Genomic DNA, 18,106 nt, shown 5'->3' on the forward strand with positions numbered 1-18,106 from the left:
CGACACTTAACAAAAGATTTAACTGGAATCACCACCCATGATGCAGAGTTGGATTGGGGCAGGAGGGCAAACCTCCAGAGGGGCTGCCCCGCAGGATGGAAGAGTTGGCTGGCTTAGCAATCTAAGAATCAGGGTTGATGCCTCTAATCTCCCTTAGGCTGCAAGTTCCAATTCCGGTAGGAGCTCCTTTGCCCTTTAGATGAAAACACTCTAAGCCCAGGCAGGTGAAGCCCCAAGTTTTCCCCCAACATACTCACTGCTCAGTGGAACTGAGTGGAAACATGTCCATGAAACAAGTCACCCTAACCCGCTCCCCACAAATCAACCTCTCCAAGAAAATAATTCTTCTCGGCTAAACAGTCACCTGTGAATTGAACCAAAAGCCAGGCTGGTCAGAACACCTGCCCCAGAGGTCCAGTTCAGTTCTCACAGGAATTTTTCTCTGCCCCTTTTGCTGTCATCTCTCCTTGTTTTCGCTCCGCCCCTTCTCTTTCCCATGTTTTCTTCATCCTCCCACCCCCCAAAATCATGCTGGATTATTTTTCTCATCAGCCTGTTTAGGAGAGAGGATGAGACGGGAGCAAAGCTAAGAAGAGCCTGAGATGAGCTTTCCAAGCCCATCATGTCAGAAGATGCAGATAGGGAGATGAGCTCGACTATCGCTTACGGTCTTTCATATCAGAACTCAGATCTGGGGCTATGTCTGATTTGTCCAGCTATTGTTATTAAATTACAGTAGCATTTAAAGGCCTCAACCAAAATCAAGGCCCCACTGAGGTGGGTACTGTACCACCCCAGCCCCTGCGTGAAGAGCGGGAAGCAAAGCAGAGCCCCAGGGAGCTAAACTAGCTCCCACGAGATCATAAACGAGCCAGGGAGAGAACCAGCCTCGCGGCCCCCAGTCCAGCATCCTCCCCTCAGCTAGAACATGCTGTCTCCGTTAGACAAGCGCTTCTCCGGACAGCTGGCGTGGCTCCATGTCCAGAGGCAGGACTCCCCTGGCTCTGCAGCCGGCTGGCTTGCAGCTGTCTGGGCGGGGCAGCTGTGTTTCCGTGCTGCGGCACAAAGAGCAAAGGAAGCAGTCAGGCGAGCCTGGCGTGCAGGTGCCAGGGCTCTGCTCCCCGCTGCAGCGCGTGCGACCCAGGCCCCTGGCTCATGCGCCGACAGGAATTCCAGGGAGCGTTTGCTTTCAATCACTTCTCCTGGCGAGGGAGAAGTAGGGATGTTTGTGGTCTCCCTCCCGCCTGCCCTCTCTGGCGGGGATTTGCTGCCACATGCACTGGGAGGTTGGAGGCAGGCTGGTGAACTCAACTCACGCAGAGGGCCACAGGAAGCCTTTCACTAGATCAGGGCCTTGCCCCGGTGGGAAATCTGCATCATCTCTTCGCAAGGCGGCACAGGGCACTACAGGGCTCTTGTCCATTGGACTCAGAACTCCTTGGCAGCCGCATGAGATGGGCCATCGCCACTTCTCTCCCCTGGCACCGGCTGCTCCCCTCATCCAGAGGGCAGTGCCGTTCCACTGCCAACATGCACAGGAGGCACAAACTACACCCCCCTCCTCCCAGGCAATGGCTCCTGCCTGTGTTCCCTGTAAGTCAAGTGCTTGGGAGGCTGCCCAGGAGTGATCTGGGTGCTGCCCAGCAGATAAACAGAGCACCCACAGCCACCCAGAATAGGTAGGATGTGTTTCTATGGGTGGTGCACCTACACACGCCTCGGTGCGCATAAAATTTATTCCACCCATGGATGGGGAAAAAAAAGAGAGGGACTCCTGCAGGCAGGGATGGCTCAGCAGTTAGAGCATTGGTCTCTTTAAACCGAGGGTTGTGATCACACTCCTTGAGGGGGCCTTGCAGGGGTCTGCACCCTGCAGCTCTTTAAGGACTTCTTTGTGGCTCCTGACACTATAATTGCTAAGTTAAAAAAAAAAAAACCCTCCTGATACTTTTCAATAAACAGTGAATGTCCTGCAATAAACATGCATCGCGCCACAAATCAGTGCGCGCTGTTCTTAAAATAGGGGTTACAAAAAGTATCGTTTGATGTCATTTATTAAGGAATGTCTTGTATTCACACGCATTGCAGCTCTTGAATTATTATTTTACTGAATGTTAACAACGGCTTTTCTGGCTGCTGACCCCTGGTCTGGAGCATTTTAAAATAAAGAAGGATCTGTCAGGGATGAGGCTAGGCCCGGCTGTGAGTGCAGGGGACCAGAGCTGATGACCTCTGGAGGTCCCTTCCAGTTCTATGATATGGGGAAAAAAAAAATGTTGGCTCCTGCCCCTCCAAGGAGCAGAGACCAGCAATCACCCACACTGCAGGGAGCTCAGACAACCCTGCATCTACGCTGCTGCTACATCCCTTAACCCAAAAAACAGAACCCTGCAAAAATGTGCCTGGTGCTCCCCCACCCTTCCCAGTACAGCCCATGTGCCGCTGCCTGGGGGAGGTCTGCCCTGACTGGCTCCTGTCCCACACAGCAGCTGCAGGTGTGATAAGGAACCAGGAGCTGTGTGGGCAACACGGTGTTAAAAATAATGATAAACAGGCTGCAGCTTGAGCTGCTGGGAACCAGTAGATAATTGCATAGTTGCTAGAAACCAAACCATCTTCCCCAGCCCCGAACCACACTGAAAGCCCCAGAGGCTGAAATCTCCGCCTCTGCAGAGCCAGTGGGTGGTCACGGCACTGACTGGGGATGGCGTGGGGGGGATAAAATGAAAACAGCCTTGTTCCAGATGGGAAACCTAATCCTGTTGGCAAGACAGTCCGATCCAGAAAGGCATTTATAGAACCAAAGAATACGTTGGCACTACAAAACCAGCTCCATCAGCCCCTTAATCCCAGAACGACACTGCTGCAGCCCGGCACGGATACACTAGGATTTGAAACGATCATTTCCCCGCAGTCCCTGTGGCTGACCGCCTGAAGATAAATTGGTCTCCTGCTCCATGTCCAGTGCTAATAGGTGGAGCCTCTGCCAACCCAGAGCATCAGCCGATTGATAGCCATTGGCACAGTGGGGGGAGCATGGGCTTGCTCTGACCCCACGTGCTCTTCTGGAGGATGAAATATTTTCACCTCTTCTTCCCTTCCTGGAAGGGAAGGATCCCACGTTGGGCACTGAAGCGCACAAAAATGTATTAGTAGGAGAGCAACCTGTTGGATGGCGTTCAGCGATCCCTGTAAGCCAAGCACTTGGGCAGTTACCCAAGAGAGATTCAAACGCTGCCCAGCTGATTCGCAGAGTGTCCACAGTGGGAGGCACATGCTTCTACTGTTGGTGCACATCCACGTGCCTTGGTGAACCTAACAAAATTTATTCCGCACGGGTGGAAAAAATTAGAGGGAAGGCTGGTTGCACTCACAAGTTGCCCAGAGAGGCTGCATTTGGAATCGGGGTTCAAATGCCCACTCAGGGCGCTCAAGCAAGCAAGCAAGAAAGAAGAACCAAGGGGGTTCAGCATGAATGCAGCAAAGAGTTAAACGCAAGGCCTGACCATGGGCTCACCTCTCTCTCTCTGGGGGCCTAGCTTTGAGCAGACAGGAGACAGGCCCCGGGAGAGACACTAGGAAGTAGCATCTCCAACACCACACAGCCAGGAGCCAATCTAAGAAGTCAGTGCAGAAAAGATAGAGAACTGGAGGATAAGACAAGAATGAAACAGGGTTTCCAGCCTCTTCCACAGTCGTGCAAAGCAGGCGTCCAGGCTGGTCAAGCCAGGAGAGGAGGGAATTTCGCTCCACAGCTCAGAAAGAAACCATCCAAAGCTGCGCTCTCACCCTGCCCTCACTCCTACACTCAGATGCCCAAGGCCAGGCAGGACCGTCACGCTCCTGCAGCCTGATCTTCATCGCATTGCAGGCCACAGAACCTCACCCGCCCACTGCTGCATGAGGCCCCTGGCCTCTGGCTGTGCTCCTGACGCCCTCAAAACACAATTTAAAGACTTCCTGGTTCCAGAGAATCCACCAGAAAAGACTCACAGACCTGCCCTGCTGAGCAGGTATGAGAAAGCGAGGTGGTGGACTAAGAGGATGAGAAATGAGCCAGGGGACTTCTCATCACTAAGTTGAGGGTTCAAATCCAGCCCAGCAGAATGTAAGAAATGTGCCAGCCAGGTCTCAGCCCAGGTCCCAATGGGCAAGTGCCCATTGACAAGAAAACTGAGCATCACCACCACTGAGCCTAGCCACTCCCTTGTGGGACGTTCCCCGCAGGGAAGACAGGGCTAGACCAGTCCCAGGAAACTGGAACTGCCTTCTCAGGCCTGGAAGGAACACTACCTGGTGCTGGGCCAGCTCTGAGCAGAGAGGGCTACTGGTGGGTAACTCCTGACCACTGGCCTCATTCAGCTCCTGCTGACACAAATGGTAGCTATCCCAGCTCCTCCCATGGAAGCAGAGTGAGGCCTCTCAAAGCCCAGCCTTCCCCTTTCAGCACCGTCGGCACAGCCCCCTTCCTGAGCGGTATGGTCCCAAAGACCAGTCTTCTACTGGGGAGGAAACCTTCCATGGTAGCCAGAGACCAAAAGCCCCCTGCTCAGCAGCCAAGCTCCCCTCGCCCACTGGCAGCTCCACTGACTGCCTCCCTCCCCTTCCTCCAGCGCTGCCATGTAACATCTCAGGCTCCCGCTCCCCTTCCTCTCCCTCCCTATCAGGTTTGCCCCCAAGGTGGAGAGCAGAACCACACAATGGCCTTTGCCTCAGCAGTGGCCTGGCAGCTCTCCTTGGCATCAGGCTGTGGGCCCCAGAGCCGTCTGCCAGCAGCTACAGAGGCACAACACGCAGGAGTCCTAATCTCACAGCCTGAGGGCTTCCTCCTCCAGCTGATGTTACAGTGGCCAGGCAAAGGAGGAGGCTCTAACCAGGCCCCTCATCTGACAAACACAACATGCTGCTAATCAGCGGAGTGGCAAAGGCATCCCCCACTCCCCGCCTGCCCCATCCGGAGCCGGGAATTGTGAGCCAACAGAGCTCCGTCGACGGAAGGCCCAGCTCATTACTCCCCAAAGGGAGCGCACCCCCTTCCCTTTACGTGTAACAACACGTGCGATTCAGCAACGACGTTTTCCAGGATGCTGTTGGCTGGGGAATCTCCTCACTGACACCGCAAGCTTCCAGCACAGCCCATGGCCTGTGTGTGTCCATCTCCCGCCCCCGGCTCCCCCCACCAGCTGCCAAAAGCACCAACTCCAGCTGCAGAGTCCGCCTGCGTTTCCCAGAAGCGAAATCGACGAGGTAGACTCACCACGGCCTCCCGGCTGGCCACACCAAAGGTGGCTTTCTGACGCCTGCTGGCAACGTAGGCAGCATTGTCCTGCACCTTCTCCAGGAGCTGCCGGATGGCTTTGCAGTAGTTGGCGACCTTGCATTCCTTCAGGAAAGCTTTGAGCTGGAGGGAGAAAACAGAGGGGGGAGAAGGGCAGGAAATGAGGGTCCTGTCATCGCCTCCCCCGACTGACCCCACAAACAGCCTTTCCCCCTCAGAGCCAAGGGCTCCTCCTCCCCTCAGTTCACAGCCATCTATTTCCCATCTCCCCACTCCAGGCCAGCCTAGCTGGAGCAGACCAATGTGCCAGATGTCAGCCTGGAGCGCAGCCCCAGGCCTCGCTCAGCGCAGCGCCTGTCTGGAGAGGGCATCTCAACCTCCAGCTGCAAACTCCTCCGCGGGCTGAGCGCAGAGCTCCCTCCCAGCTGCTGCATAATCACAACATGAACGGTCCCTGCATGACTAGAATACTGGGGGGAGAGGGAGTCGACAGAGGGGCAGCCACAGGGCTGAGGAGCCCAGAATGGGAATAACCTGGGGAAGAAGAGCACAGGGGTCGGGCAGAGGGGCAGTGGCAGAGCTGGAATACCAAGGGAGGGGACCAGGGAGCAGGCACAAGGGCAGAATGGGAATCCCAGGGGGAGGGGAGACATGGGGCAGACAGGAGGGCACTAGCAGAGCTGGAATACCAAGTGGGGGGTACCATGGGGCAGGCAGAGAGGCAGTGGCAGAGCTGGGGAAGGGGGAGAAAGGGAATACCATGGGAGGGGACCATGGAGCAGACAGAAGGGCCATGGCAGAGCTGGAATACCAAGGGGGCTGGTGATCATGACTGAGCTGCACCTGGAAGAGTCAGGTGGGGTGACTTTGCACAGGACATGACCATCCCACCCCCAGGTCCAGCCAAAGCCTCTCCCTTTTCCCGAGAGCAAACCCCACCGCGCACACACTCCGAATCTGCAAAATGAACCTCCCTGTCCACAGCTGGGAGGCCCCCAACCGGCCCTTGATTTCCTCTTGGACCTGACACCTTACCGTGGAGCCTGCAGGCTCCCGGCCAGCACTGCTTGGAAACCACAGACTCTGCCGCTGGCCTGTACAGGGACCCTCCCAGTCACCGAGGAGCTGCTGGCCAGGAAACACGCTTCGGTTTCACTACAATGAGGGTATTTTATTCCAACCACCTTGGGAGGCACTTGTCGCCTGCAGCCATGTCCTTGAACGCCCCCCACCCAGCTCTGCACCCATTCTCAGGCTGCTCAACACCCCCCCAGGAAAAGCTGAGGCAGCGGCGGGTGCAGGGTGAACGGACCGACTTCCTCCCAGGTGCATTACACTGCTTGCCAACTGCTTCCGCCCTCATCACAGAGCAGCAATCTAAGGCAGGCTCCTGGCCAGAGCCACACCCTCTGAGAAAACCCACCAGGGCGGACAAACGGCTCCCTGTCAGGCGATTCAAAGCAGAGGGTGAAAGGCCAGCCAGTCACTTCCCCTGCAGGGCGTGCGGCTGCCTAAACAGCCCTCAGAGCAGAGAGCCGGCGTGGTTTAGCAGAGAGCGTCAGGAACAGGCGGTCAGGAGACCCAGCTTCTAATTCCAGCGCTGCCACTGCCTGGCTGAGGGGCCTCGGGAAAGTCACGCAACTCCCCTGCCTCAGTTTTCCCATGTGTAAAATGAGGGTTGTTCTGTATCTTCCTAGTGCAATGGGGTGGGGGGGTGGATGCTAGACCAGTTAATGCCCATAGCGGGTCGGGAATAGGTAAAGCAGTGCAAAGAGCCAAAGCACTACACCGGCCAGCTGACGGCTCTGAGGCACAACATGGGCTCAAGGCAGAGGCTGGTTTTACTTTGATTTCACACACCCATTATTCAAACCGGGGCAGAACTGCAACAGCCACTTCCACCTCACCCCAACACACCAGAACCAACCAACCACGGGACTGAGAGGGGTTTGAGGTTCTGGCACTGGACCGCAGAGCCGGGTTTGGTCCTTGGCTTCGCCACAGACTGCGTGTGACACCTTGGGCAAGTCCCTTAAACGCACAGTGCCTCAGTTTCTCCTCCAACCATTTATCTCTTATGTTCGGGACAGGGATTGTCTCTCACCCTACACACATAGAGAACCTCGTGCAGGGGTGGCCAACCCGTGGCTCTTTGAGCCATTAAATGTGACTCTGAGGCGGGAATGCCATCCACGACTCTGGGCACATGCCCCAGTGCTTGGTGAGATGCGCGTAGCAGTGCCTCTAGTGAGCCGCCAGCACCAAGTCAGAGCCGGGGGAGGAGAGGCAGGGTACGGAGCCACTACTGCCGATTAATTTATCTGGAGAGATAAGAGGTGGCTCTTTGCACCCTGTCAGCAGCTCTTTGCCCCTAATGGGCTGGCCACCTAGTGCAACAGCTCCCTGATCTCAGCTGGGGCCTGCAGATGTTACCATGACACTGATTAGAAGCCTCCGACAGAGGAACTTGAAGTCTTGTGTGAGGAGAAGTGGAAGGAGGACTCCCTCTGTCAGTCCCCTAACCTGGATCACCTGGGAGGCGGGTACCAGCGCGATCGAGAGGCAACACCTCTGCTCTGTGCTGGGGTCCCCGCCGCTGGCCTCTCACTCAGTACTGTAGGAAGAGCCAGTCCTTGGCTCGAGCTTGCAACCCACATGATGAATCCTTTCCCAACACCTCCACTGCAGCCCTGCGCTCCCCCCGTCCCCCCCAAGTCTGCACCACCCTAGGTTCCCCTTCATCCACCGAAACAGTGGGGTTAACACACACTCGCTGCCCTCCCCCCAGAGGTGTTTAAAAACCCACCCCTGACACTGGTTTTCTGTTGCTCACATCTCCCCCCCCCATTCCCCCTAAAATATGTATCTTTATGGGTGCTGCATATTTATCTCCACCCAGGGACGCGTTTGGCATTTTATTTATCTCGCTGGACCCCCGCAGCTGCAGCGCCAGATCCATTTCAGCCGTGGGGATGCACAGGCTCATTTTTCTTCCGCTGCACAAGTGTCACCCGAAATCCTGCCAAACCGCCAGCTCTATCCGTGCCGTTCTCTGCTCCCCCCACCGCGCTGCCCCCGTTCCTCCGCCCCCTGCCTCCGATACTAGCGAGGGGTAATGAGATCTCACCCCCGCTCTGGTTCCGGCCTGAAAAGACTGAGACAGCCCAGAAGGCTGGAGCCGACAGAGAGGCGGCGGGGGGGGGGAGACGGGGAGCGTGCGTCCACTTTGCCAAGTCACACAATTGTGTGTTCCCAGCAGAAGGGAAGGCAGGGGGTGCGGGGAAGAGCGAGACAGGAAAGGTATCTTGCACCAGCACGGCAGCCCTGTGATTAGCTGGGGTGGGTCTGTCAGCCAGCCACACCAATGGTTTACACCAGCTGGGACCACATCGGAAAACAGTCTCTTTACTGGAAACGCCACTGGGAACTATAAATTACCCGAAGCCGCCGTGTCTGCGTGTTCGCAGCCATCCAAACCAAGCCCAGACCCGCCACTTCCAAAGACAAAGGGAGCCAGGAGAGGACAGCTGGAGCGGCATGTGGCTAGACCTGCCCAGCCTCCACGGATTCCCCCTCCCCTGTGCCTCTCCTTCTGTCAGCCGCGGCCTGGTGCTCTCCCTGGGACGGGCGCTAGGGAGGGGACAAGCGGCCGCCTTCAAAGTCAGTGCTGAGAACCAGACAGCAGGACAGGCTCAGGGCAGCCAGACCGGCACCACCTCAGAAGGGCACTCAACCCTCCCCGCTGTTGGCAGCCTCCCGCGGGGCGCTCCCGAGGCGCTGGGCCGAAGAGAAGCCTTTGAACCCCCTCCCTCCTGCTGGCTCCGCGTGCCTTTGATCGGCCCTTGTGCTTCCTGCTTGCCGGGCTGTCAAGTTCCGTCTGGAGTCGGCTCAGCAGAGCTTCTCCTCAAGCCACGGACCGGCAGCTGTGGAACCCGCCCTCTGCCAGCAGGAATCCGGCCCCAGGGCCAAGGCACCGGGCGGGGAGCCACTCCAAGCGTCAGGCCGGAGGCATTTTTAATCACCGAGCGGACGTGTCCCGTGGACATGGCCGGCCTCCCGGGACCTCAGCTGTGGGGCAGGCGAACCCAGCGCCCAGACTGAGCACATATCCGAGGCTGGGGTCAGTGGGGGCCACACAGGAAGGGAACAGACTGTTTGAGCCATGCACTTGTCGCACCACACTGCACAGACAACTGTAATTATCTGCAGAACGGCCGGGGCTGTCTGGAGGCTACAGGGCACTCGATGCCAGGGGCCAAGGGATACGCCCCGTTCCAGCCACAACCCTGGCTCTGATGGTTCGGAAGCCCTGGCGAGCTGCTGAAAAGGGACGCAGGGAGCAGAAGCTTTCAGGCGTCTCTTGTAAATCAGTAAATGAAGCGAGCAGGGGAGCTGCTCTCCAAGCACAGAGTAGCCCATTACTTCAGGTCCCCCAGGTAGCTAGGCAAGGGGCTAGCCAGACTGCAGGTACCCAGCTGACAACTGGGCAGGCGCTGGTCTGCAACGCTGCAGCCAGGAGCACACAGGCCACCCAGATTCCCGAGCTGAGAAATAACCACCAGCTCAGCCAGGGGTGTCCTGGCAACCACGTGCATGGACACACTAGCCCAGGGCAACTAAGGGCACGTCTCTATCATCCGGAAGATCGATCCACTCATGGTCAACTTTCCGGGGTTCAGTTTCGCATGAAATCGATCTATCACAAGTCGGCATTCGACCCCCGCACGCCTCGCGATAGTTCTCCCAACGACCTTCCATAGTGAGGATGGCCAGGTAAGCTGATTGCAGATAAGTTGATTTTGGCTACGCAACTGCGGTAGCTTGACTTGCATATCTGCAATCAACTTACCTGCCTAGCACAGACCAAGCATCGGTGAAGCAAAGATACAGGCATGTACTGAACAAAATGAGGGCGGAAAACCTAAGCCAGTTCCCGTACGCTGCCCCTTAATTAAGAGTTAGGAAAGGGAACCTGGAAGGAGGGAGTGGAGAGAGATTAACATGTTCACTGAGCCAGAAGCTAAATGCTACTGTTCAGAACCAGGGACCCGCTGCTATGGAAATACAAGCCATCCGGTGAGCCAGGTGCACCAGGCATTGGTCAACACACAATAGCAATCAGCAGACAACGCCACTGGCAGGGAGGAGCTGGAGCACGGCAGGACTTGTTTGGAAGGGGACCAGGACGGGACAGGTGTAAGCAGCCATGAGGATGGACTGTCGGTCTGGCCACATGTGAGGGGAAAGGGGCACGTGTGTTATTTTACAGGGGGCGAATGAGGGGAAAGAGCATCTGCTCAGGGGAGGCCTGGAAGACAGCGGCTCACGGGGTGGTGGATGTCTGAGGAAGGGACCCAGATCTCCTCACGAGACAGACCTACCAGCCCATGGCTGTTCCGGGCTGGGACAGTCGTCAGTCACAAGGACACATCTACAGTGATTAGATGTCCCATGGTGCTGCTCACCTCTCCCCAGGGAGAAGCAAAATACAGAACCACTTCGTCACTCGCCTCATCCTCCTGCTGCCTTGAGACTTCCCTCTGCCCACAGCCCGAGGGGGAGAAAAACATCAGGCAAAGTGCCACGGGGAGGCCCCCTGGGAGAGGAGAGAGGCACCCCACCTAGTACAGCCAGAGCCATTTTGAGCCCACCTCAAATTCACAAAGCCCTGGCACAGGAATGTGCCCTACCTGAATGACCAGTGGCAGGGTCAGTTCTGGGAATCCAATGCTGTAGGCTTGTCCATGGAGATATTCGAGGATCAGGTCATACAGCTGCTCAATAAGGCCATCCTGAGTTAGGGGGTGGAAGGAAAAAGAAATCAGATAAAGGCCAAATCCCAAGCCTCCCGCACTCTGCCAGGGCCCTGGACGCTCTGGGGCAGGGCTCTGTGCCGCCCAGGATCCTGTGGGTGGAAGAGAAACAGACACACCAAGATGGGCCCATGTGAAGATCTCAATACACAGACCACAGAACAAGCCAGCCTAGGAGGTGGGAATGGACTCACTGCCTGTGCCTTCTTGTGCCCCCATCACAGGCAAACTGGGTACAAATGCCATGTGGCATCCATAGGTAAATGTGATGGAGATACAACCCGCTTACAAAATCAAACCACACTGACCTCAAAGGAGCTGCCTAGGGATTCATTTGGCTCACTCTGTGCTGGGTGTTAGAGCAACACCTCAGGGGTGGAAGGCAGAGCGAGGGAGGTTCCATGGCTCAGGGAAGGGGTATACACATACCCGGAAAGCCTTCTCCTGGAGGTTGGCATTGGAGAGCTTCAGGATAACGGCAAAGTTAATGGGCCTGGCACTCATGCGGCCTGGCTTCTTATTGAAGTCCACTTGCTGGAAAATCTGCAACAGGCGAAAACCCAGGGTAAGGACGATACAACCCACAGTGCAGATAGACACAGAGAGGCGTAACTAACAAGGACACAACCTTGCTGAAAGGCCCATGAGCTGGGTCCCAGATTGGATAACATTTGCACAATTCCCATTCCCTTCCGTAGTGCAGCCCTGAGCTGGGGTGAGCATGAACTGCTCTACAAAGCCTCAGACGTTCCTCAATGGCAGGGAAGGGTTAGAATTATAGAACACTACAATTAGAAAGGACCTTGAGAGGTCATCGAGTCCAGCCCCCTGCCCCCACAGCAGGGCCAAGGACTGTCCAGACCATCCTTGACAGATGTCTGTCTAACCTGCTCTTAAACATCTCCAGTGATGGAGATTCTACAACCTCCCTAGGCACTTTATTCCTGTGTTCAACCACTCTGATGGTTAGGAAGCTTTTCCCAAGGTCCATCATTGCACAGATGGGTCCGCTGGGGCAGAGCATGACTAAACCAAGATCATACAAAATCAGTGGCAGAACTGCAATTACAACCCAGAAGGTTTGAATCTCAACTCCCCCATTGCCCTGCTCTAACCACTAGTCTTCATTCATTCCTATGTATCTTATCCATGCCCTTGGCAGCTTGCAGAGGAAGTCCAGGATCAAATGTCTCATTTGGCTATACGCTTCGAAGAGCTGAACGTGAAAGAGGCTACGGAAACACGATGTCCAACAAAACCCCCTCTTACAAAGCTACACAAGAAACCAGAAACTTGCTCCTTAGCAGAGCTGAACCATAAGAAACTTTTGAGTGGTCCTTCACAAGAATGGGTTCCTTTACTGCCAGCCAAGACTTCGGAGCAGATTTAAAGCAAACAAAAGGAAGCATTTCTGCATGCAACACACAGTCAACCTGCAGAACGCCTTGCCAGAGGATGTTGTGAAGACCAGGACCTTAACAGGGTTAAAAAAGAGGGAGAGAAATTCACGGAGGTTCGGTCCATCAAAGGCTGTTAGCCAGGATGGGTAGGAACGGTGTCCCAAGTCGCTGTTTGTCAGAAGCTGCGAATGGGTGACAGGAGATGGATCGCTAGAGTGGTTATCTACTCTGTTCAATCACTCTGGGGCACCTGACATTGGCCACCGTGGAAAGACAGGACACTGGGATAGACAGAGCTTTGGTCTGACCCAGTATGGCTGTTCTCATGTTCTTATGGCTGTGTTTAGGACATGCTCATTAGTGGAGAACCCACTTCTATTATCTTTTTTTCACTGAAACATCATCCTGACTTTTCCTACGCAACAGAAAGACCAGCCGGTATATTTCACAAGCCATCCTTCATCAAGGCCTCCTTTGGCATGCCGAACCCCACTGAAACGCGGGCTGCTGTGTCCGTCCCATCCTGGCCTTTACAGAAGGGAGAAACCACAGATGGTTCCAGTGCTACATCTGGATTCACCAGTTAAACATAAGGGGAAAAACTGTCCCTTTTCCAGGCTCCAAGCAGGGGCCACCAGGGCTCCCGGTAAGCTGCACACTTGTTTGGCCACTCAGGACAGATTCCAGTGTGGCCCAGCTGATTAACACAGAACTCACAGCTAGGTTTTGTGTTTCTATTGGTGGTGCACATTTGCACATGCCTTGGTGCGTGTAGAAAAATTTGTTCCACACCTGGGTGGACAAGATTAGAGGGAACAGTGACGGCCACCCAGGAGCAACTCAATTCCCGCCCCCGCCCCCCCCCCCCCCCAGCTGAGTAGGAGAGCACCCGTAGCTAGGTTTTTTGTTTTTTCTAGTGGTGCACCTTCGCGCTTGTCTCGACGCACATAAAAATGTATTCTGCACGTGGATGGAAAAGACTAGAGGGAACATCGGTTGCCACACAAAGGCCCAATGCAGGAGAGCTCTGACAGCTCGGCTGGGACCCCAACGCACCGTCATGCATCATCAGAACAACAGGCTTGGATTTGTCCTTCCAGCACTCGTCTTCTGAAGTGGCATCAGATGTTTGGGTTTAAATGAGAAAAGCTGTAAAACTCCAGCCACTGTAAGGGAGGTCAAAGTCCACCCACCTACCCTGCCTGGGGAGTCGTCCCAGCTTTGCAGGAGGAGGGGAAGAAGGATCAATAAGAATCTCTATCTAATCTTCCCGGAAAGGTCACGCTCAGCAAGACCAGACTTGCCCATTAGCTGAAATCCAAACCAAAGAGTTGGCTCAGTAATCTCCTCTGCACCCAATGCCCTGGGCAGGCACTGGGTGGGGATGCCCTGTCCTGATGATGGTGTTATACTCAACACAAGGGTTTTTCTATAGGGCAGGGTAGCATCACTGAAAGGGACCAATGTTAGCCCCTGGGGACAGGTTCAGATTGCCCACCACGTGCCTCTGTCCTGCCTGAGCACTGCCCTCCCCCACATCTCTGAATGAGATGCCACTTACACCTCCCTCCTGCCCCCCAAACCAGTGTTCCCTGTAAGCTCAACACTTGGGTGGGCAGCCACCCAGGAGAGATTGAGGTGCCACCCAAACCGATTAGCAGAGCACCCTCAGCCACAATGCATGCGCCTACTGGTGGTGCACATCTGAACAGGCCTCGGTGCACATAACAGAATTTATTCTGCACATGGATTGGGGAAAAGAACTAAAAAGAGGGAACTCTGCCCTGGAGCCCAGAATCAGCCAGAGAGAGAGAGAGATTTGGAAGGTGGACACTTGTCCACTGGCAAGAGGTCTCATTTCAGATTGGCCAGACCATGGGTGGTACCTTTTGGCTTCTCCCAGACAGAGGGAACAGGAGCTCCGTACACCACCTCCAGCTGTTGGGGCCATTCAGCTCAGGTGCCCATGTGTAGCAGACTTGCTGTATGTTGCAGCAAGGTCTCTTGTCATACCTTGCATTCTCTCCCTCTCCTCCACCTTGAGGACACCCCACCTCAAACACTACGCTTTGATCCTGCGCTTCTCTGATGTCCCAGCCATGGGAGCACATGGCCCCTGGGACACCCCAGAACCCAGCCAGCATTGCAAATGCAAGCAGAGGACTCAGCATTGAGCAAAGAGGGTCCAGGTCACACGGCTGCCCCCAAGCCAGAAACCATGCAGGCAGCGATCGATCCTTTGCCTTTGATTTGTCAGGCCAGGTTACGGGCGGCGGGGGAGGGACGAGCTCGGTGGCTTGTGAAAACAAAGAGCCCGTCTCCGGGGAATCGATGCCACAAACCTCATTATGCACAATTATTTTTCTGGCCAAAACAGCAGTATCGATCCCCTTGGTCAGACGCATTAAAGCGAGAGGCGTCGGGTGTGGCGGGACCGTACATGCCGGCGGCTGAGGGGGAAAAGCAGGCAGACGTTTGGAGGCAGCTGCCGGCGCGGCTGGGGAGATGACAGATGAATCAGCTGGGTGGAAGGGACGCAGACTAGCGAGGGAGCTGGGCAGGAGGGGTGAAGGGTAGACACCCTGGGGCAGTATGGAGAGAACACGAGGGGCAGAAGACACCCAGGCCTGTGATCGCGTTGAAGTTGGGATAACATCTGTTAGCCAGAGGAAAGGACATAGCAACCTAAAGCAATACGGGAAGGACCATCTGGGCTCATATACAGAGTCATTCATTCCTACATCTAGAGGGCCTCTCTTGTACCCCTGTATATACAGGACTCGCTGCCAGTACCAGATCTCTAGTTCTTCCATTTTCAGCCCCGTCCAGCACCCATCAGTAGGGCCCTCCCGAATTCACAGCCATACGAAATGCATCACGCACTGTGAAATCTGGTGTCCTCCTGTGAAATCCAGTCTTTTGTGTGCTGTTACCCCATGTGATACAGCTTTCACTGGGGAGACCAGCATTTCTCAAATGGGGAGTGGGGCTGACGAGGTTATTTTAGGAGGGTCACAATATTGCCACCCTTACTTCTGCGTTGCCTTCTGACCTAGCAAATGGAAAGCGATGGTTATCGTGTTGGCTGAGGGCTCAGCCCTGAAGGCAGCACCCTGACAGCCACAGTGCTGAAATAAGGTGGGCAATACCACACCACATCACACTTACTTCTGCGCTGTTGTGGCAGTAGCTCTTCCTTCAGAGCTAGGTTCCTGGCCAGCAGCCGCTGCTCTCAAGCTGCCCAGCTCTGAGGGCAGAGCCAGCAGCAGTGCAGAAATACAGGCAACATAACTGCAACTCCCCCTGTAATAACCTTGTGAAACCCCCAACTCCTTGTGAGTCAGGGCCCTACAATCACAACACTGTGGAACTTCACATGCAAAGAGCTGAAATCATTCCATTTACTATTTTTAAAATCCTGTGCCTGTGAAATTGACCAAAATGGACCACAAATTTGGCAGAGCCCCACCCATTACCCTCATCTCTGGGCTCTGCACAGAACACATAGCTCCAGCCGTCCTATGGCCCTGTCCTAGGATTCACCCTACTGCCCCAGCCATCCCCAAGGATGAGCACCAGCTGTGGCAACAAGCCCCTATCGTCCGGGAATGGAACTGAGAACAAACGTCTTCCTGCTACACCAGCAGCAGACAGGGAGAGGGAGTCGGGAAGTTTACCGTGCGCACCCAAACCCCGCGAGTAACCTCAGGCAAGGCACACCCTCCCATGACTGAGTTTCCCTAATTGCGTAGCAGCAAGAACAGTGACCACTGGCAAGAAGTGATGGACACATGCCTGGCGTTTTCACTGCTCTAGTGATCCTACCCTTGCAGACACAGTCGAGACCGTCCCACACCTGCCTGAGCCCCCAGCCGACTACACACCTGAGACAAGACACCTGCTGCTTTCAGGATCAGTGTGGTGAACAACTCCTGCCTTCACCCCCACCCTGCCCAGGAGAAGCTACATTTAAATTAGCGTACCAAGACTTCCCCTGGGGAGACTTCCACCTTGTTTACTCACACTTGCCTTCCAGCAGTTGAACCGCCAATTCTCCCGCCTGTCACCAAACAACAGATGCACCAGAAAAGCAACAGGATTTCACGGTCTGCATGGGGGAAGAATCCAAAATGCTGCCCCCCTCTGCCACCCCTTCAGTCTCCTTCTCAGATTCCTCCTCCTCCCGCTTCCCCCCAGAGGTAACCTTGGAAGACTTCCCTCCCACCCCCTCCAGGAAAGCAGAGATCCAGAGGAGCCGGCTGGCTGCCTGCACGGAGGAACAGAAGCTCTTGTCAAGATAAATCAGGGAGCCAGCTCTCATTCACAGTGGCAGGGGCTCAGGGAATTCCTGTGCCTTGAGGAATCGCACAGACATTCAATCTGCCAGCTCTGGAAAGCTTGGTGATGACAGGGATGGGGGCACATGCAGTGAGTGCTGGATTTCCTGGATTGCACGCAGGGTAAACTAGCACTATTGCCACTCACAAAAAAAGCCCAAACCCACAATCTCCAACACGCCAGCTACTGGGCTCCAGAGAAACGGATTGCTGGAATCCTGCAGAACCTACGCCAACAGGCCCAGGCGGCATCAGAGCATGGGCACGGGGGGTGATCACAAGCACACCACCAGAGTGTGCACACAGAAAACAGAGTCATGGATTCCAGAGGTAGCCCGTGGTACTGACAGACCCTCAGGGACACTCCCATCCTGCCTGCTATGGAAGCTAGTTAGCTAGCTAGCTAGTTAAAGCCTGTTATGCCTGCTGGCGTTTAGTGAAGCAACGAAGCTGCTATGGAAGCTGGGCTTAAAACTGACCTTCGCACTTTGGAGTGTGATGGGAGGTTTACAGGGGACACCCCTGGGGTCTCAAGCCAGAGAAGACGGGCTAAGTCCCAGCAGAGCTGAAGACCTATAAGGAGAGTTTCATCACTAAAGAATCAGGTAGGGACTCAGGAGATCTGGATTCATTTCACAGCTCTGCCACTGACCACCAGGCGCATCCCCAGGCAAGTCACTGATCCACTGGGCCTCAGTTTCCCTCTCTGTACAACAGGGATAATCTCTCTCTACCTCACAAGGAAAGGAAAGGAAAGGAAATGCACTCAGGACTGTATGGTACGTGGATACTAGCACAACCAGGGAGAGAGGAACAGGGAGGCGGGAAGAGACTGAAAAGACAGCTCTCAGAGACTCGATACAGGACTGATACATTACTTGTGGCTGCTAGGGGAGGCTGGAAAGATAACGGCAGATTAGAGAGGTTTGCTCCATTTCAATCCTCTTATGTTGTCACAGGGAACGAAGCATTTTGAGGAAGCCCCCTGGTAACACCTCCCCACCCTCTGGACGTGCCAAGCCAGAGCACAGGCGCACACACAGCAGCCCTGGATGTGGTCAGAGGCTTGCGGAAACCAGAAGGAAGTTCCGCATGCAACGCGGTAACAGCTGGTGAGGACCCGATACAGAGCTCGCCACTGAAGTGGTGGTGATGGCTGCAGGGAGTGAGGTGTGAAGAGGAGAGAGGGCTGAAGGGTGGGGCGGGGGGCAAATCCTTTATCTCCCGGATCCTGAGGAAAAAACAACCCTGCAGAGCCATGGGGAGATGCCCCTATCC

General features: G+C 55.2%; 1 protein-coding gene across 1 annotated transcript in view; it reads right to left on the bottom strand.

The window, feature by feature from the left end:
- Nucleotides 1–18,106, bottom strand: part of NOC2L (NOC2 like nucleolar associated transcriptional repressor) — a 96,346-nt gene that overhangs the window by 37,760 nt on the left and 40,480 nt on the right. Inside the window, exons 13-15 of the mRNA XM_074975993.1 lie at nucleotides 11,521–11,634; nucleotides 10,969–11,070; nucleotides 5,258–5,401 (exon numbers count right to left, since the gene is read on the bottom strand). Of these exons, the coding sequence (XP_074832094.1) occupies nucleotides 5,258–5,401; nucleotides 10,969–11,070; nucleotides 11,521–11,634 (360 nt within the window). The remainder of the gene's footprint in view (nucleotides 1–5,257; nucleotides 5,402–10,968; nucleotides 11,071–11,520; nucleotides 11,635–18,106) is intronic.

This window comes from Carettochelys insculpta, chromosome 23, assembly GCF_033958435.1.
Source record: "Carettochelys insculpta isolate YL-2023 chromosome 23, ASM3395843v1, whole genome shotgun sequence".
Lineage (NCBI taxonomy): Eukaryota > Metazoa > Chordata > Testudines > Carettochelyidae > Carettochelys > Carettochelys insculpta.